The sequence below is a fragment of the Acanthisitta chloris genome, unplaced genomic scaffold, assembly GCF_000695815.1.
Source record: "Acanthisitta chloris isolate BGI_N310 unplaced genomic scaffold, ASM69581v1 scaffold10029, whole genome shotgun sequence".
NCBI classification, from domain to species: Eukaryota; Metazoa; Chordata; class Aves; order Passeriformes; family Acanthisittidae; genus Acanthisitta; species Acanthisitta chloris.
Window position 1 is genome coordinate 119216 of NW_008689846.1, and position 21055 is coordinate 140270.

General features: G+C 40.8%; 1 protein-coding gene across 1 annotated transcript; it reads right to left on the reverse strand.

Moving 5' to 3' along the window:
* Positions 1-344: 344 nt before the first annotated feature.
* CTTN (cortactin) lies at positions 345-19550 on the reverse strand. The gene is made up of 16 exons (XM_009081587.1): positions 19455-19550; positions 19119-19192; positions 17715-17844; positions 14974-15084; positions 14247-14301; positions 13622-13732; positions 12663-12773; positions 11916-12026; positions 10581-10691; positions 8806-8861; positions 7633-7702; positions 6959-7110; positions 2506-2595; positions 2223-2412; positions 1251-1322; positions 345-924 (listed from the first exon to the last, which is right to left on the reverse strand). The coding sequence occupies exons 1-16, from the start codon at positions 19548-19550 to the stop codon at positions 788-790; spliced, it is 1677 nt and encodes a 558-aa protein (XP_009079835.1). The 3' UTR covers positions 345-787.
* Between the last annotated feature and the right edge of the window lie 1505 nt (positions 19551-21055).

Here is a 21055-nt window from a genome sequence, read left to right on the forward strand (position 1 = left end):
GAGTAACTTTTCCTGGGAAAGAGGAGGGTGAAACAAACACAAAAAGTAAAGAAATTTAGGACAGTCAGTGCCAGAGAGTTTGCAGCCCTCCTCTGGGATAACATGAGCAGGAGGAACAGGATCAAGAAAAACTAATAAAAAAAAGAGGAAAAAAAAAAAAATCAATGCAAGAGCCAAGGAACTTCACTTTGAAAGAGAAGGAAAAAGTACCAGACTGTTTCCTTCACAGCATTAGTATTCCATAAATATTGGACAGTATTTGATTAACTGCCATTAGCTGCAACTTTCAAGCATTCTCTTTTTTTTCAAGCACTATCTGGAATAGAAAAGAAAAACACTATGCACCTCCCCAGTCCTCCCCACTCCCCTTTAGTGGGAATGCAAACAACCTGCATAGCCATGATTTTCTTAGCTGAGAACACTTAGTGGAAGACTAACTAGACTTAAACACTTCAGTAAATCTGCTCACTTATGAGTAAAACATGCAATATTACAACAGACAGCTAACTGTCCTCGAGAAGGCTTTTAATGACAATCGCTAATTTGGCAGAGAAGAAACATTTCCAAATGCATGAAAAATAATTTTAAGAGCCTTAGTGACCAACGTAGTAGTTACAATATATTAGCGATTTCTGTGGCATAAACATTTTAAAAAGCATCAGCAAAGTATTAAATATAAAAGCAATATGTATATACCCCTCCATCCTCAGAAAAGCATCATGATTTGTGGTGTGTAAGTCATGTTTATTGACTGGGGAATTAAGGCATATCCAGGAGACAACAGTCTTTACTGTCTCAGCTCCACGTAATTCGCGGGGAACAGGCCGTACCGGCCCTTGCAGACACCTCTCCACCAGCCATCGTCGATCATTTCGATGTTGGTGATGATATCATCTGGGTCAAAGGAAATCTCATCATCACCAGCTGCAGAGAGAGTTGGAGAGCCTCAGTTTCTACACAGGATTGACCAGTCAAGGCTTCAAACAACTCTGTACGCCAAAGGTTTAATGGGAGTGTTAACCCCTGGTTAAAGAAGAATTTGTAAACTCCCACCACGGCCAGAAACAGCACCTAGTAGTTTCTAGAAGTGTCTCAATGCTGTTGTTAACTCACTAAATTCCTAATTCTTCATATATTCATTTCATATACCACTACAAGAGGCTAAAAGATAAAAGGCAAAGGAAAAATCCAGAGTTAATCTGTGCAGAACAGTTTTCAAAGACAGGGTTAAAAACAAGAGCTTTGCTTACCAGCTTGATAATCATAAAGGGCTATGGCTGTAATTCCAAGTTCATTTTCATATTCATCATAAGCATTTTCTTCTAAAGAGAGAGAAGAGAAAACTTAAAAGCATGAAGCAAACTACCTATCACCCTAAACTCTATTCTACAGTGCTTCTCCTTTGATTCCACTGTGAACCTGCAGAGGAGCAACGTTCAAACTGTGCAAGGTCTTAGCAGTGCTGACATTCCTTCTGGATGGACTTTTTCCCTAAATCACACACAATTAAACCTGAAGAATTCATAACAGACATTTAATACAGTATAAAACAAAACCAATCAGCCTTATAGCACTTCTGTAAAATGGGACAGAACAACTGAGCACAAGATCACTGTGTAAAAGAATATTCAGTCCAAGTTTCATACAAGTTGTGCATGTTGAGGTAGGGGAGAAATGGGCCTGTTTAAAATTCCCAAGTTTTCATATCTGAGCAGGTTTATACTTCACACCTCATTTAGAGGTGAGAAAAAAACCCAGGAAATCTTATTCTCACAGTTTCATTAGTTTCATAAATTCCTACCCCACTCCCTCACAGGCACAGAACACATCACAGCAACTTCAAACTACAAGAAGTGTCAACAGAATTGTTTGCTTGGTAAATCAGCAGTGGCTCAACATACATTTAATCTCCATCTCTGTGCTTTCTTCTCAAAAGAGATGCATTCCATAGGGTGGGAATGGTTACCCCTACATTTCTTGTTAACTGAGACCCCACTGTAATTACTCCAACATCATCTCACAAAAGTTAAGTAATTTCAACCTTGCTCTAGCCACATCTTCATTTCCTAATTAAAGTTTGTTGGTGGAGAACCTGGAAATCTCATCAGGCTAAGACTTTAGAAAAGTAGGGCAGTGTGCTATCAGCACAGCTACTCATCAACTTATTGCACAGGGAAATAATCTTTACCTTAATGGTTTTCATATCAGAAACAACACTGTACCTGCTTGGTAATGGTCTCCTGCCCCTGCCACTTCGTAGACAGTCTCTGGTTCATACTCTGCCTCTTGCTGACTCACTGCTTCTTGGTAGTCTGACTCTGCAGCTTTGTAGCCAGACTCAGGCTCACGTGCAGCTGAGTATGCTGAGCTGGAATTCTTGTAGGCAGATCCTGCTTCGTAAGAAACCGCATCCTGCAGAAACGCAGGTGAGGTTCATGAGGGTTTTGTCAAAAGGTTCCCACACTTAGGACCAAAAAACAGGCCCTGAAAGTGATTCCAACAAACCTGATAGACTGGGCTGGAGGGTGCCTTCTGCTCAGCTGCCTGTGTGACTGGAGATGGTGGTGGAGTCTGTTTCTTGGCTTTAGCTTGATCCTAAATCCAGGAGAAAGATAAACATCAGTGTGGTTTCATCACTAATGTGATGGCACTGAACAAGAAACAATCCTGCAACAAACTGCTGTGAGCAGGAGAGGACTAGACTGGCTGGATCGTTAGACCTGCTGAAGCTTGAGACTGCACAGAGCATCAGAAATACAGCAAAGCAGAGAAAAAAGTGAAGAAACAAAACCCCCACAGTACATATGCATGCATGTGTTTAAAAACAGAGTACCCTGTGCTCTTTGGCACATTTCCACAGGAGCTGCAGGGTTTGGTGTTCAGCGTATCCATTCTGTTCATCAGCTGCCTGGGCCTCGTGTCCCATTTTAGCCTAAGTTTACAGAACCTGAAGCCCACACATTTTAACTGTACAACTGATACATATATTAACTTCGATGAGAAATGATCCTGCAAATTCTTGCAGGTCTGCAAGACACCTGCCAAGGCAAAAGACTGAATAGCTCAGACAAAAGTAGGTCCTATGTACTGACAGTGAGGGATTCAAACATTCAGAAGAGTTCAACATGGTAGAAATAAAAGCTGTGCTGCTGTTGTATTCTGCAACACAAAGAACACAGGTCTGAATCAAGTGTTCTGGCACTCAAACACCTCATGCTGTGCCATCCCACCTGTGAATCAGAGGGCAAATCCACAATCATTAGGAAGCCATTCATTAGGGAGCCAGGACACCAGAGTGCAAGAAATGCTGTGCTGCTTACATGAATTCAAAAAGAATGTCAGGTAACTATTTCATTTTGCCTCTCTTTACCATGGGGGAAAGGAAAACTGAATCTAGGGCCAAGCTGTATCCTTTATTGTAAAGAAAGAAGAGAGGATATGTGTTATGGGAGTCTGTGCACTGCAGTATTGTAGGTCCATCAAGCCTAACTCGCCAAAGGATTCTCAGGAGAAATTGTAGTCCAGAGATGAAGAGGCAGGACTTGGTTTCAAAAAAATTCTTCCTTCCCTTTGTTTGTCACAGCTCAGAAAAACATCTAACAAAGAAAGCAAAGTGTGTCTTGAGAGCAGAGACAGCTTTGAAGACAATTCAAAGCTTAGTGCTGTCCTTTCTGGAAAAAACCTGTCCTAATACAAACCCTCCTGCTCTTCTAACTCCTGTACTACAGATTAAAAAGCACCAGCAAAGTGATTATTAAAAGTCAAACCCAAGTTTGGGGGCAAATTAAGTAGTATCAATCCATTAATGATGTCAAACATGGCAACAGTTTGACTAATTTGTCCTAGGAAATGGATCTCTGCAATCCAGACTGCAGTTTAGCATAGACACACCATAACTGCCATAAAACACTTCAATTTTTGCATGGTCCCCCCTCAGACTGGGTTTTGCTCCACAGGGAAATGCTCCCTGTGAAAAAGCATCCTGCCTTGTTCTCCAAGGCAGCAGAGGCTAGTGAAGCCATGAGGCTCACTCAAGCCATGAGCCATCGACTCAAATCAGCCATTAAAGAAGATCTCCCTGAGCACCATTTGACTATGTGACATATGTGAAAAGCAAACCAGAAAAAGGATTACCAGTAAACAGGGCTGTCAGAGGAATGAATGCAGTCCATATGCACATTCCCATTGTGGGAGTACATATGCCCACATACTTGCTTAAAGTGAGACTTTCTTCCTTTTGTGTGAAGAAGTTCACTTAAAGAAGTAAAGTTCACTCAAGTCAAAGTCCATCTGCACTCTCTACAGTATCTGTGGATGGGGTGGGTCATGTCCCTGCCTTCTCCATGCTCAGCTTTGGAGCACAGGGCAGAACCAGCAGTGCCACTGCAGCTCCTCTTAACCTCATCCCCTTCTGTGTCTCTGCAGAATCACTCAATTAACCATGGAGACGTTCAGGCTGTAAGAACATTAATCATCTGGTTACGGGGAAATTTAAATACCAGCTTTGGGGAAAAATCTTCAAATGTGTCCAGGCAACAGAATCTTTGATGAAGCACAAGAAAAATCAAGCATAATGGCTTGAATTTAACCCACACTTACAGCAAAAATACCAGTAGAGAACTAATGTAATTTCTGAGACAGAAAGGGAGGAAAAAAAAAAAAAAAGACATAGCAGTTCAATGACTCACAACAACCTGTGTTACTACATTTAAATCCTTCTGGAGAACTGTTTCCTCAGCAGGAGGAAACCTCAATGAAGAGTTGAAATGGGTAAGAAAAGCCTAAATTCCCCACCCTCCATCCACAGATCTTATTTATGAGCACATGATCACCCAAAATGAATGGCAAGAGAGCTAATGGACCAGGTGAACTTCTTCCCCTATTGAGCCCAGACTACAAACCCATGCAATGGAAGGGAATACTAAGCAGATAGTTTGACTGCTTTGGGAAGATATATATGATCTCACTGCTTAAAAATATGGCTCCAACTGGGTTGTAACAGGAATAGCCTAATGGAGAGCCATTCAGCATCTGCAGCAGGTTGTGGACTCTCCCTCCCTGGAAGTGTTCCAGGCCAGGTTGGATGGGGCCCTGAGCAACCTGATCTAGTGGAAGGTGTCCCTGCCCATGGCAGTGGGATTGGAACTAGATGATCTTTAAGGTCCCTCCCAACCCAACCCATTCTATGATCTCTTCTTCTCCCAGTTTTCTCCAGCACAGTAAAGAAACACAAATAGTGCTTGGGGGACGCTATGGGGGACGCTATTAAACATCCACATGGATGAATAATGCACAAAGATGAACTCCCATTCAACTCCTGATACAGGTACACAGTGAACATATGCTCATACTGTACATCTTGATGCCATAAGGCAAAAATAAGTGATAAGCTTAGTTACATCAAGCCTTTCTGAATGAATTAGACCACACTGATGGAATGGGATCAGCACTACACACCCTGACATCCTGTAGCAGCACCCAGATAAGGGGAAGTATCTACCACATCTGAGAGACCAGCTACTGGGTCTGCCCTCTTTGTTGTAAGCCAAAGGACCTCTGAGATCTGAGAAACCATCTGACAGTCTTTCCTGGATTCCAGATGTCTCACAGAGGATGTTGAGACAAGTTCATATGCAAAAGGATTTGTTAGTGGGGCTGCAGCTGCTGGTATACATTGGCTCTAACAATGAATGATACTTCTGGCAGAAAATAAAAACAAAAGAGAGGAAAGAGCAGGAAGTAGGAACACTCCCCTACAGCCAGACAGGAAACCCAGTGATGAGAGTCCCAGACACATATTCCCCTCTGGGAGGGTTCCTTCAGTGTAGCAAGTAGCAATGATGAAGATGGTGAGGAAGACAATTTTTCCTGTGCATCTCCCTGAGTACTGTGTCCTTCAGGACCAGCTCAGTCTCCCTACTGGTTATTCCTGCTTGGGACACTACCAGCAGTAGTTGGAGCATCTGTTTGGGCATCAGTGTTATGTATTGGCTGTGAAGCCTCAGTGCACATGTAGGGCCAAAGAGCATTTATTCAGACTTTAAAAGACTGTCTCTTTTTGTGTACTATGCTTAGTCTTCTCTAGTATAAGCTACTATCTGTAAAACAAGAAGTGAAAGGGAAAAGAGGGACTAGTCTTATATCTGTAAAGCAAAAGAGGAACTATTCTTACTCCAGCACCAATTGCTTCCCACTCCCTGCCATAAATCAGGGTTTACAAGTATGAGGTCAGGCAATCAGAATACCAGCATGGAACCACAAGGGAACTGCCACAGAGGCTCTGGGCAAACCCTGCTGCAGCAGCTTGCATGGAAGGTCAGGCAGCTGCAGCCTGGCCCTGCTGGCCTGGGTGATAAGGTACCCCAGGCATTGTGTGACAACACAAATGAACAAGACACAAAGGACAAGTTACTATTAATGCACAAGTCCTTCCATCTCAGCAGCAGAGTTTCACCAAATGCACAGATTCTATAAAGCAGATAAGATGTAGTGTCTGACTAAACATTTCCTGGAATTATTTTGCTTATGAATAACACAAAAATCACAAAGCTTTAAATTATGCCAATGCTAAGTCAATTTCTTTTAATTCCCAAACTAAGGTTCAATTAACATTTGGAAGATTATCTTCCACTAATCTCCTGGCTGTGTGCTATACCCACGAGTGACAACACCTCCATCTTCCACAGTACTGATTCCAAACAACCAGCATCACCAGCTACACTGTGGTATTAAACCTCTTGAACAAGCATTCACACAGGGCCTTTGGGGGACCACAGAGCTCTCCCCTTATGAGCTCCTCTGTGCCCAAGGGAATCTGGTGCTACCAAAAGGCATTAGTACAGGAGGAAAGGGTCAGGCTGCAAACAAAGTATCTTTCCTTAAAGACTCCCTTTTTCTCCCAACATTGCATTGAAACACACTAGACACACTGCTCAGATGGGATTTGAATCTTACTGACCTCCAGCTGTTTCCTTCGAGCCTCCTCCTGTTCTTCTTTCTCCCGGGCCATTCTCTGTGCTCTCTCAGCTTCTGCCTTCCTTCGGTCTTCCTGCTCCCTTTCCTTGGCTAGGTTTTCAAAGTTAGCTCGGATGCTGCTTGTTTTATTAGCAACTGTAACACGAAAAAGAATTTAAGCCAAATAATATTGTTTCAGGTTCTGTATAAAGGTAAACAGGAATGAGGTTTTGGCACAAATTTCTGCTAGGACCAATTCTGCTTTTCTGCCCTCTAAATTCATAGTCCATTCAGGAAAGTCCTTCTATCCTTCTTTCTCCCTCTCCTCTTCCAAGCCCAAACCTCTAATGCACCACATTTCTCTTACAGAAAAACCTCTGCAACACTTCTCCCTCCTCTCCTTCATAGTACAGTCTCCACCATTCCTCTACTCAGTCTGTTCTCCACTCTGATGCTTTTTATTCTCCCTTCCTCAACTCTGATAACTCTCAAGAGAAAAAACCCAAACAAACCACAAACAACCTCCAAATGGAGTAGAGTAGAAGTAGTCAAGGTTGCTAGAGACCTGCAAATGCAGCAGTTCCCTCTAGATGATTCTTACTCAGCATTACATCAAGTCATCTCCTGACTTTTGGACATTATCCCCTCCAAAGAAAGGATTTGGGGCCAATGCCTTACCAGCTTCTATTGGCTTGGTCTTCTGGTATGTTGATGTTGGTTTCTCAATGTCTTCAAAAGTTGCTGCATTCTATCAGTGAGCAGAAGAAGAATACACTTAAAAAACACAAATTCAGGAAGACATTCAGACAGCCTAAATCTATGACATTTTATTGTGATACTGTCCCTAAGGCATTTTTCAGATCATCAAAACAAAATCAAGAAGAATCGAAACTAGACAAATAGAATAATCCTTCCTGTAAGTCAAACTATGAAAGAATAAATCTTTAGGGGCAGGTTTAAACACATCAAAATACTATTAATTAAAAAACCAAGTAGTTTATGAATAGATGACTCATCAGAATTAAGAATGAGGCAATGTCCTAAACATGTAATGTGAAGCTGTTGCTGTTCTAATCCACATTATGTAGGATTTCTACCCAGGGAAAAGCATCCAGTTCCCCTAAAGCAGCAGATATTGTTGAAACTGAGAGAGTATTTTGAAAACAATATTCAAAATATGACTTTTTTTAAAGAAATGGTCTCGAGTCCTGAAACCTCAAGTTAAAAAAAATCCTACAAATTTTCAAACTCTACTACTTTCTTACTTTTAAATGTCCTACACAAAGCTGAGAGTAAATTTATTTAGCAAATAAATCTCAGTGAGGAATTTTTAATCTTCTATTTTCTCTAAATTTAAAAAAAGACAGGTGGAAAAGGAGTTATCAGCTGCCCTATCTTCCATTGTTCTAGAATGCTAAAACAATTCTCCTAAGGAGAAGGTCCCTCATAATCAAAGTGGGCAAAGCTGGTAGATATCAGACACCTATTTTAAGCATCCTACTGAAAGCATATCCTCAAGATATAAGAAATTAGCTAGTTGTTAGAAGACATGGTTGAAATCGTGGATTTTGTGGATTTTTGCAATTTTTATTTTTCATTTTGCTGCTCTTTCATTTCCCTACTTCAGGCTCCCCTACTGAAACAGATACACACAGAGATGGACACACATACAGGTGTGTATGAACTGGCATCAGCTATCTAAACTTGCTTTTGAAAGACTTAGAAAAGGACAGAACTCTACTGTGAGACTGGAAAAGTATCCAGAAATACAGAGCTGAACACTACAGATCTAACCAGACTATATTGCATCCCCACAGACCATTTAAGTAATGGCTCTTTTAAGCAACTTACCTTATCCATCCGATCCTTCTGTACACCATACTTCCCACCAAATCCTTTGGAATAATCTAAAAGCAGGAGAAAGAGGTTAAAGCAGGGAGTTTGTTGTCCCTCCCACCTTTCTGCCAAACGCAAACAGCCAACTCAAATGCAAAGAGCCATTTCAGCTGCATGCAGAGACATACTGACAGCCACCAGAGGAAATGCAACTTGGTTTTGATGCAGAAAGGATACAGAACTGCAAGAGCCTCCAGGCACACCAGCAGATGACAGATTGTGGGCCACATGCATTGTCTGAGTAAACATGAAGTTGAGGACTGAGAAGGTATCAAGCACAGCAATAAGCAATGAGCCCTTCTAATGCAACACTTCTGTAACACAGCCTTTCACAGCACCAATTCTTAGCCCTCTGCAGGAATCATAGAGCCTAAGCCATTTTGCTTTGCTCAAAGGAGCGAGATCAAGTCTTTGGTGACCACAGAGGTGTGGGTTTTTTTTGTCTTTAACTTGGTAAATTCTATGAATGGCAGGAAAACATAAATTTCTCATTTCAGTGGATTTGGTTGCGATACTCAACTGAATAACATTAAAGTCATTGGTAATAACTGCTGCTCTACTCATGGAAAGGGGCAATTCCACAAGACAGCATGAGCCTGCAGCAACTCACCACCTCAGAAAAGGGGTGGCCAGGCTATTCTGTCCCACCCCTGAGCTGCACACTCTTCCTCTCACCTGATGCTGACTCTGGCAGTCGCTATACTCCCAAATCAGATCAACTCACTAGCTGCATTAACAATATAAACAATAAACCAACCCTGAAAAGAGTAGTTTTCTGCTCTTTCCAGTGAGAAACATCTGACAAGCACCAGAGCAGCACAACAGCAGCAGCAAGAGTGTGTGGCTGGAGAAACACCTCTTTCTGGTGGCAGTGAGCTGTAGGAATGTGCATTTAGACTCTGTACATGGACAGGCTTTTCTACACATCCCTGGAATACAATTACAATGACTCCTTCTCCTCTCATCCCCCAAACCACTCAGGTCTCCTAGCAAGCTGTTTCAGTGTTTGTACTCAGGCTCTGCTAAGGCACATCTGATACTCTAAAAGTTTGAATTTGTGTCATTGTAGCAGAGAAAACTACCAACTCTCAGAGTGAACAACCTAATTTTCTTCAGCTTTGTATGTATTTTCAGCCAGAATAAATATACTACACTTACATTTTCCTGATCCAGACTTCTCACTTTAAGATAACGGAAAACCAGGAATTCATGGTTTGTACCCCAACTATTTCACAATGAATAAAGAGAGCATTATAACAGTATTTGCTCATCCAAGAACCACAAACATTCCCTACATCTTGTTTTAAAGACTACAATCATTTTTAAATGATCTTGCCAGAATTCATTGCTTGTCAAATGGTTACATGCATGGTCCTTATCTGAATATTGTTCTACCAATTTATCAGGGCAAAACTTTATATTCAGACTAAAACCTTCTATTTAGACTCTAAAGCACGATGTCATTAACATCATACTGACAATAATGTTGTTGTTATCACACTGCATGTACAGCTATTAACTAAATGCATGATTTTGTAGAGCTGTTAACTAAACATTGGATATGTTTCCTGGACACAGATTTGCTTTATGTAAGGTTTTAAGAATAAAAGGGAAGAACAGAAGCGCAAGAAAGTGTCTGCACATTCCTAGCATTGATCTGCTCAGACAACTATTTCAGACTGTGTGAGAAGTGGCTGCACTGTTAAGAGAGTAACAAGTGAAAACGGTGCCTTGTTGAGATTCATGCTTGGCTAGTTTCTCCTTGTAATCAAACCCCACAGCAGATGGGTCCTGCCTTTCTCTCTGTACACCAAATTTCCCTCCGAAACCACTCTTATAGTCTGAAAAAGCCACATGTAATAAATTAATGTGAAGGGAGGAAAATAAAGAAGTTTAGTCAAGAGACACTCAAAATAATTTTTGCAATATTTTCAATTATCAATAATTTGGGATGGTGGAAAAAAAAAACCTTCTAGACATTTTTGTAAGAATAAATTCAAAAAAGGTTTCAGCTTGAGCTTAGGAAGAGGTGACATGATTTATTTACCAGATTTAAGAACACCATTCTGGAGCCACAGAAAAAAGCATTTCTCAACATTTTTCATTCATACTGCATAATGCACTTGCATTTGATCAACATTATGAACACAGACACACAGGTAATATGTTCACCAAAACAACAAAATATATAAGAGAATAAAGAAAACAAATTTTAAAAGACCCAAGAGAATAAAATGAACTCCCTTCATCACTGTGGTTAACATTTATATAGATCTGACTTCTGCAGAGGTGTGAAGATGAGGTCCACTGAGATTACCCTCCAGATATTCCTCCACAGCACTGCTTAAAGGAAGGAGGAATATGCCAAAAATACTAAAGCTCTCAGCTAAGAGCTACGACCATTCCCTACTGCTACCTAAGGAACAGCCATTTCCATAGATACACGCTATAAAATGAGGGAGGGCCCAGTAAAAAAAACCTTCAGGTAATCCTCTCACACCAAATCTGTTGGAGCACCCAACAGGATAATATTCTGAGGATCACTTTTAATTTTTTTAAATAAAGAGTGGTGACAGGCAGAGGGCTGAGGGGCAAGGATTATATTTTACAACTTTTCTTCTGGGTTCCAGTATTTTACTGGACTAGGTACCTCAGAGGCTGCGACAAAGGACAGCGTGAGATATTGGGTTTCCCCTGCATGAGAACAGGAATATTAACAGAAACCAGAAGAGAAACATTATTTGTGGAAAGGACAAATAAATTGCTAATCTGTGGTTTGCACAACACAACTGAAAAGGGCCCAAATATCCCAGGCTACTTGCAAGCTCATAAAGCTTCTGCAGTGAGAACTTAGCATTACGTCTGAACTTGCAGGGACTTGGTATCAGGTGTGTTAAACCTGCTTTGCAGACACCACTACAACTAATACAATCACTCAAACACAAAAAGGACACTAATGTTAGCTACTGTAAGGCTGTGGCCAAAGACACCAGGGGAGGAGGGTTCACACAGGGAAGAGGAAAGTCAAAACAAGGGAAGTCAGAAAGAATTGTGAGCTGATGTACCTTTCTGTGACTCATGCAGCTGCACTTTCTCCTGGTGATCCCAGCCAAGAGCACATTTGTCTTGTCTGTCTGTCTGCACACCAAACTTGCCTCCAAAGCCCTTTACATAATCTGTGTGCAGGAAGTTTCAGAAAACATTAGTGCAATTTATGACTGTAAACAGCATTTAATAAAAAAAAAAAAAAGCCAAAACAAACAGAAACATGTTCTGGGACAAGCTGCCCTGTTGTTAATGAAAACATCTTCAATGATAACATCTTTCACTCTTTTTTTCTCCCTGCTACACTACCTCAGTGGAGAGGAAGGATACACAGGCAGTAACTCCAGGATCATGATGCAAGGCAGCACCACAAACCCAGTCAAGGTTACAGCACACAGACTCAATAATACCTAAAGATTCAAAGAATCTGATGTATTTTCCACCTAATGCTATAACACACACTTAAATATGCACAATGTGGAGACAGAAAGAACAAGGGTTTGGTACTGCCTCTGAGTACCACAGATCTGTGCAATTACACATCTAGTTCAATACTTATTTAAGATCCCTCGGATATCAGATTGTGAAAATCAGGGAGAGTTTACCTTCCTTTTCATTTAAGGGAATCCAAAATCTGCACACACAAGGGACATACAGACATTTACCACTAAACCCCCCGAAAAACCCACCCAAAACACCCACAAATAAACTATTTTTACCAGGTTTAAAAGGATTGGAACTGCTATTTTAAATAAGACAATAAAAACCTTTCTGTGATTCATGTTTTTCCGTTTTGCCTTGATATTCAAAGCCAACAGCACTTTTATCCACTTTGTCCTTGTCGACACCATATTTACCACCAAAGCCCTTGGAATAATCTAGAGATAAGAATGAAGAATTTTGTTTGTAAGTGCTCAATAACAAAAACATTACCTTGAAAAATTGTGATAATCAGAGCTGCTAACATTAAATCATGTATTAAAAAAAGCAGCATTGACACCATCAGTTAAACTTGATTTCAGACACTGAAGTCATAAATCCTCCAGATACATTCTCCAGGATGGAAAATACAATGGCCTCATGCACAGTTCAACTGCTGGGCAATATCAGCAATTCAGCTACGTGACTCTGATAACATTCCTAAGACACTTCTAGCAAAGTGAACTTCAAAAACCATGTCATCAACTGCCTGGATGCTTTTAAACAAACACCCCCTTCTCACTAGCATTTCTACAGTGCAAACATTGCTTTGAGATAAACAGAAAACAGATGGCAAAAGATGTCACAATTTTTCGATGAAATGGTTGGGTTTTGATCAGATATGCCTGGAAACCTGATTAGCAACACAGTATTAACTCTGAACACTGCAAACTGATGACTGCTTTCATCTACAAACAGATGATTTGTTTAGAAGCACTTCTGTGTGGTAGTTAAACTGCTTACAGACTCGGTGCTTTCACCTACAGCTTTGCAAAAGAAGTTGTAAAAAACCTCCAGACAAAGCTCCGTGCCCTGGCTCCAAAGTAACGTTGGATCATCACTTAAAACCAGGCAGAACCTATGTTTTAGGTGTCTTTTTCATAAGACAAAGTTTTCAGCAACATAAATCTTCCTCAGTGTTAACTTTCAGCGGGTTAGGAGTGCAACAGATGTACAACATGAGGACTTTACAACATGGCCCATGGACATCAGAGTATGAGCCCACTAACACATTGTGTCTATTCACCCTTCTGTGAGTCGTGTTTCTCAGTTTTCCCCTGGTAATCAAACCCCACTGCACTCTTGTCCACTCTGTCAGCCTGTACTCCGTATTTTCCACCAAAACCACTTGAGTAGTCTGCATTGAGAGTAAAGCACAACAAGAACAAAGTGAAGACACTTTTCATGGAAACATCATATCCTAACAACTGAGGGGAGAAAAAAAGTTATTTCAGAATTGAAATAATTAACTCTTTTGCACACAAAATTAAGCTTAATTTTAAACACAGAAAATAAGATGAACAACAGTTCTCCAGTTTATCATGGTGCCTGTTAAATTTACTCCTGATTTGCAACAGAGTACAATACAGCAGAGAACAACTCCCAGTCTAAGATGTCCTTGAACCTCACTTCCAAGAGAAAAATAAGACTCTCAATGATACATTATTTCCTCAAGACCTCATCAGCTCATGAAATTCTTCTGAAATTCATTTTTTCATCTTCTCTTCCACCAAACCCAACATTTGATTCATTAAGAATGTCATGTGGAGTTCTCACTAAATGAGGCCTTTCACACACAGTGAAAGAACAAAGATCTACTCTATCATTTATAAAAAAATGTGTCTGCAGAGGTGACCACCTCCCCACTTTACCTTTTTGGGAGGGATGCTTCTCAGTTTTCCCCTGATATTCAAACCCAACAGCTGACTGGAAGAGAAATAAAATTGCATGTGTGACAGAGTTAGATATTAAGGAGAAAAACTGCATGCACTTCAGTGGACAAAGAGCATGCAAAGTGCCTGTGTCTGTCCATACTGCTCTGCCCCTCTGGATTGGGAGCATAAATACCTACTTAACTTACAGGCCATATTCATTTGCCTGGTGATTTAGTACATGTGTTTATGGCAAGGATTTTTGTCCTTCCATGCCAAAGCAAGTTGTACCAGCTATATATTCTAGTCTTGCCAGGTTCAGTAAAACAGAAATTCAGCATTTCCATGCAGGGGTTGTTACAGAGTCTTGGAACAGGATGTCAATTATCCTGCCCAGTAGCTCATGTTGTGACACAGGGCAAACCACCCCCAAATCCCTCCTTCTATAGCACTCACACTGACTTTGTCAAAGAACACAAAAAAAGTAATATATTAACATTTCTTTTCAGTTTTCTTTTCAACTCATTCTATTTCCCACAAGGGCCATTTTCTACTTTGCTCTAAACAGTAATTTATCTCCGTAACAGTCAGTTTAGTTTGCTGCTAAGCTTCAAAAACAGCAGGAAGAGCAGACCACAGCAGCATTTTAAGGCACTGGAATTCTGCAGTTGTACGTACAAAAGGAGAAACTCAAGTACTGTGAGTAGCTGCAGATGAAATTGCTTACCTGGTCAACTCTATCAGTTTGTACTCCAAACTTGCCACCAAACCCTTTCACCGAATCCACTTGGGAGCAATGCTTAGAAAGTTTGGATTGATATTCATGTCCAACAGCTGACTAAAAGAAATTGGTAAGTTCAGAAACAGCAGTTCTATACAGTTCTGTATGTAAGAGAAAACACTGCACCAAGTAACCTGAGGATAAGTTTTGCTACCAACACACATCACTGCTGCTCCTCCTGTTGCAATTAACTTCTCTGGAAATTCCCACTCCCTTGAGAAGTCTTTACAGGACTGTCATCATGCTACCTATAGAGCCTAGGCAAGGGAAGTGCCAAGAGTCTGACAGCAATGACTATGTTTTATCAATACTATTTTATGCACTGCATTTGTACCTCAAAAGCAGAGGAAGGAAAACAAGAATAATATAGATAAAGTAAGTTCCAGATAAAATCCACAGCCTTGTGTTTAGGCACATAGCTACACATCTGTTTTAGCTGACATGAGACTTCAACCACATACAGCTACAGCTCTGTGTTCTGCAGTCATGCTTTTAGGGAGGCTCCCGTATCTTCTGCACCAACCAGAATTAGGCAGCTTCCCTCTGCACTTTCTCCTCTCTTGCAAAACGGCATCACAACATCAAGTGCTGTGTCCACATCTAGAGCTCCTTGTGCCAAAGGCATCCCAGCCCTGCAGCTTCCAGCCTGAGCCTGGCCCTGGAACTCACAGCTGCAGCACACTGACTGACTTCAGGCAAGACACAAGGAGATGTAATTACACACCTGAAAGTACATCCGGACAGTGTTTGCTAGTGTTACACTAACCTAGTGCTCAGAAACCCTCCCAGCTCCTGGAATGGATGCTAGAGCCTCACACCTTCAGGGTGCTACATAACACAGCAAAAATGCCTTTTTCCTGTCCACTGCCAAAACTGGGCACTGGCCAGAGCAACTTGCAGTATGCCAGTTTAACCTAAGATTTGCTTACTTTGTGTCACACAACTGGACCAAGGTGAATTCATTTGTGGACATAAGGTGTCTAGACACCTAAGTAAGGTGGATTTTACAGTATTTGCTTTTTTTCTTCCACACAGGTACAGGAGGGAAGATTTCCAGCAGGTAGGAAAGCAAAATATTACCACACATAATGGCTGAAGTAATTGCCAGGTAACAGAACAAGGATGTCAATAATAGGACATTACTTTAACTTACAAGCATTACAAAAGCTCCTTTCTTTTCCTGACTGAAACAGTCATACTCTTGTTCATTTTGCAGGTGTTCTGTAGTAGAACAACTGTTAAATCTGACAGAAAAGGCTCCCACCTCCCTTTATTCTTCCCATTATATTTATGGAAAACATGATGCTCTGAAAATTCTGGGGTTTATGTGGTTTTACATGATCTCTCCTTTGTTATACCAGTTGAGGTAGGTAAAACTTAAACATGTTGGTTTTCTTGTGGCACCAGAACTTTCTGTATTTCACCAAATACCAAGCAGGACAGCACAGCCCTTTTTAGGGAAGACAAAAAGGTTTTTCTTGAAAATCTGTATTTCAGAGTAAAATATCCTCATTACAATACTCTGCTACATTTCAAATCAGTTCTGGAGGTTTGGCAGTCAGAGTGATGTAACTGTTCATTTGAAGTCAGCATCAAGGCTCTCTCTGACCTAAATGCAGCAAAACCTGTACCAGGACAACATTGCAGTAACCCTCCCTTACTTCAGGTGAGCCAAACCTTCATACTAGACACCTGCACAGAGCCACAGATACCTGTGAAGGAGAGATCTCAATCACAGGGTTTTTGAACTATAGTTACATGGTAGAAAGGCTTATTAAAAAATAAATTATAAACACCTCCTGCCACCAGTATCACTCAGATGGGCGTGACAATGTTTCTGGCCTACAGGAAACAGTGCTTACTTTTGTTTCTTTCTTTTTCCCCATGGACACAGGTGAGGGATAAATTGCTGACACTAGAGAGCAGCTGCAAAACAGGCCTGATGGTTGAATTGGCTCAGCAGTTCCTTTCCCAGATTCAAAGGTTAGGTTAGCTGTTTACAAAGGCCCATTGAGAATTATACAACAATTAACTCTGGGTGCCAAATTACTAGAAACCCAGAAAGCAAATAAAGCAAGAAAATAAAATGTTCTTACTCAGGAAACAGTTTAGTTCTTATTGTAACAGAGTACATGAAAGAAAGTAGTCAGAAGTTGATATGCCTAATTATCACATGGCTAAAGGAATTACCTTAAGAACTATAATTTCTTTTAACACTGTAATGTAAACAGCCATCAATTCCTTATACAAAGCATTACCATCTCACTGAAGTACAGTGACACTTTAAACACATGGATTATTTGTCACTGGTGACAGTTTACCACTGTTTAAGAGAGCTGCCCTCTAATTTAAAAGCAGCAGCACACCCCTTCCCTCATTCTTTGGCAATCTCTATATGCACAGAAGAGCTGGCACTGCACTGAAATAAGAGGATAATATTGGATTTATTTATGCATGAAGTGCTTTGTAAATTTAGAAATATACTTTTAGACACTTGAATCTTAACTCCAGGGGATTCCACTCAGGACTTGCTCCAAAGACAGAGCAAGCATCAAACAAAACCATGTGGGGCCACTGCACATCCCAGAGCAAAGCTGGAACAAACTTAACTCACATCTAGAGTGGTGCTGGCCACAGGCAAGGCAAGGCTTACCACACCATCCCAGGGGAGCCTCCTTCACACTTACTTTATCCATTCGATCTTGCTCAACTCCAAATTTCCCTCCATAGCCATGGGAAGCTTTTGGTCCTGTTTGAAGCTCCTTCTCTTTGAGGTTCTGGTGTTCTTGGAATACATTCTCTCTCAGCTGATGAATACTTTAAAAGACAGATAATGAAGCAGCAAGTTTTACTAAGAAAGTTCCAGCAGACAACTTCAAAAAGATGCAAAACTTGACCAAAATATTATCTTAATTAGAAGTTAGCAACTTGTATTTTTCAAGTCTTTCCCATTTTTACAGTGGACAAAAGACTTCATTGTACTTTGAGAAACAGGATTTGTCCCACTGCAAAACACTGTCTAAAGAACACCCTGTTGGTTTGAAGACTAGCATGGAAGGGCATTTGACCACCTGAAGAATCAGTTACCTAGAACTGATATGTGCCTGAAACATATCTTTCTCCTCATGTCTTAATTTAAATTCTTTCCAATTTATTTGGTTGACAACTTTTCAGAACAGGGATCATCTCTTGTCATACAGTCCCTATGGTAACAGGACTAATTCTAACTGAGCAGATCACTTCCCAAAGTGATCCCTTGCAATATGCAGAGATTGAACTTACAGCAGTGCAGGCTACATACAGGAAGCATAAACCAAAGTGGTAATCTGTACCTTAAACACTTCCCACCCGAGTTTAAAGCTTCCTCAGGCAGAATTCAGCCAGAAGGTGTCCCCACTGCACTCCAGACAGGGCAGAGGAACACTGAGCCCTGAAGGAACCACAGTTCAGGTTCCCTCAGGAGTGTCTGCAACACTCATGACATTTATTCTTAGCTTATTACCACGAGGGCTGCTCATGGTAATACACAATACCAAAATCAACATCACCATCACATTGCCTAAACCAGCTTTTTTAAGGCACTTTTTGTAAGTACCACCAGATTAATTTCTCTTTCACATAGTTCTTTGTAATGCACACATCTGCATTCCTACCAGAGAGCTCAATTTGTTACTTTGCCTGATTTTTTTAATGAATTTGGTAGCAGTTTTATAAACAAAACCTAAGGATTAAGAGACCAAATGTATCCTTAAAGTACTGAACTGGAGCTGCTCAGATCACCCAACAGAACCTTCTCCCCTAGCACTATTGCCTCTTGCACCAGAACAAAGAAACTTTCCAGACAAAGAGGCAAGAAAAATAACATTTCCAGTGACAAAGAAAGATTTAAGAGTCTCTACACCATATTTCTGGTCTTAATTTCAGATCTGAAGATAGAGACACATTTGGAAGACCAGCAATCTGGCAAATAATCAATCTTCTACAGGGACTCTTGTTTTAATTATGAAGACACAAGTAACTGAGAACATGAGTTGATTAAAAGTCGCCTGGGACTGTGACTATTAATAAATTTCACAAGAGAGCTGCTTTACTTGATGTGCTCTTGATGGCCAGATCCATTCACAGTTTTCGCTCCCCAGCGCTGTTCTTTCTCACTCACATCATTCTGTGAAGGACACAAGGAAAAAAAGTTAAAAACCCCAAAGAAATCACTAGTCATCTGCACTTTAGAGCCCACAGAAAAGCCTTCAGCAGACAGTGAGATCAGAAGAGTTAAAAAAGCAGCAACTTTCACCTTCACTTTCACTTTACTTCCAGGAACATGCTCCTATCAGTTTATCCTGTGGGACACAGCCCCAAGCCTGAGGAGTTACTCTTTAACATGACATGTACCACACTCCTGCTGAAAATCAGGAGAAAAGTCATACCACAAAGTCTGGATCCGTCTCCCAGTCATCAGCTCCGTCATCCTGATTGACAGAAACGGTGTGGCCTGCAGTAGCCTTCCACATCTGCAACACCATCAGAAGAAGGAGGTCACACTCCAGTCATATGTCAACTCATTTTACATCATGAATAAGCTGATGGAGATGCAACCCAAAATTCCCAATAATGCATGTTATTTAACCACAAAGTCTGGATCCGTCTCCCAGTCATCAGCTCCGTCATCCTGATTGACAGAAACGGTGTGGCCTGCAGTAGCCTTCCACATCTGCAACACCATCAGAAGAAGGAGGTCACACTCCAGTCATATGTCAACTCATTTTACATCATGAATAAGCTGATGGAGATGCAACCCAAAATTCCCAATAATGCATGTTATTTAACCACATCACCAGAAGCTGAATTTGCAGTGAAAAGAGGACCATTGGCCCTCAGTTTGTATTCTCAAGCTGGTCTGAAATTTCAAGCTTTCCTATTTGCACTGCAAAGAGCTTGTGAGCAATCACTGACATGATTTCAAAGAGAACAAAGTCGTCTTTCCTTGCTCAAATTAACATATGTCTTTTCTTCATTCACTGCACTGAAAGACTTCTCCTCCAACAGCTCTCCAAGCCAACATCCACTTCCAAAGAGTGCTGCTAATTCTGGATCCTGTGCATACAGTTAAGGTGTGGGAATAAATGGGCTTTTTTTCCCCAGCCATTAGTAATGATGAGCACAACACTGTTCTTTAGGTTGTATAACCTGCATTATACCAGCACACCCTCCTCTGTTGTGTAATGAGTTTTCAGCATGACAACAGAAATCCAAACAACTGTAAGACTTTGCACACACTCCAGACATAAGTCCAGCAACAGAGAACATGAATTTCTGTGTTTCTCAGGTAATCCCTTGTGAGACACATACACAAACTCAGCATCTTGTCTGACTTTCAGGAGAAACAGAGGGTGAGTGCTCCAGTACTGACAGCAGGAACCAAGACTCATGAAAAGGCAAGCAATGGCAACTAGAAGCAACACCCAGCATTTTGAGGAGGCTAATGATTTGGGGCATCTCACTTTCTGGAAACCTTATCTCCCATGGAGTATCAAGTTGGATGTTTTTAATTAACACTTTTGAACGTGACTAGTGAGCAGAATTCCTGACCTGCCTGGAGCTAGTGGCTGTATTTTACACCCTTTATTCTAGGTAAATCAAAACAAATCCTAAAAAGCAAAAGTACACCATCAAAACCCAAGCCTTTTGTTCTCCCAGCTTTTTCAGACATGCAAGTTAGAGAAAGAACTTCATTTTTCTTTGCTATTCTACCAGAGTTCAGTTTTTTAACAAGCCATCATTCTGTTCACTTACCTTTATCTTCCTAATTAAGAATACATTATAAGGATGATTATCCCAGACTATTTAATTCACACTAGCATAATTCAGTAGGTGGAATGAAAAACTCTCTTTTAAATGCATAACTAATAATCCATGGCTAAAGTGCACAGCTCATTCTGCCAGGCTTGATCTACAGCCTGACAGAATGAGCTGATGAGCCAGTTTTATGGAGCACTTCAGAAATTTCAGGACTGGTAATGTGAATGAG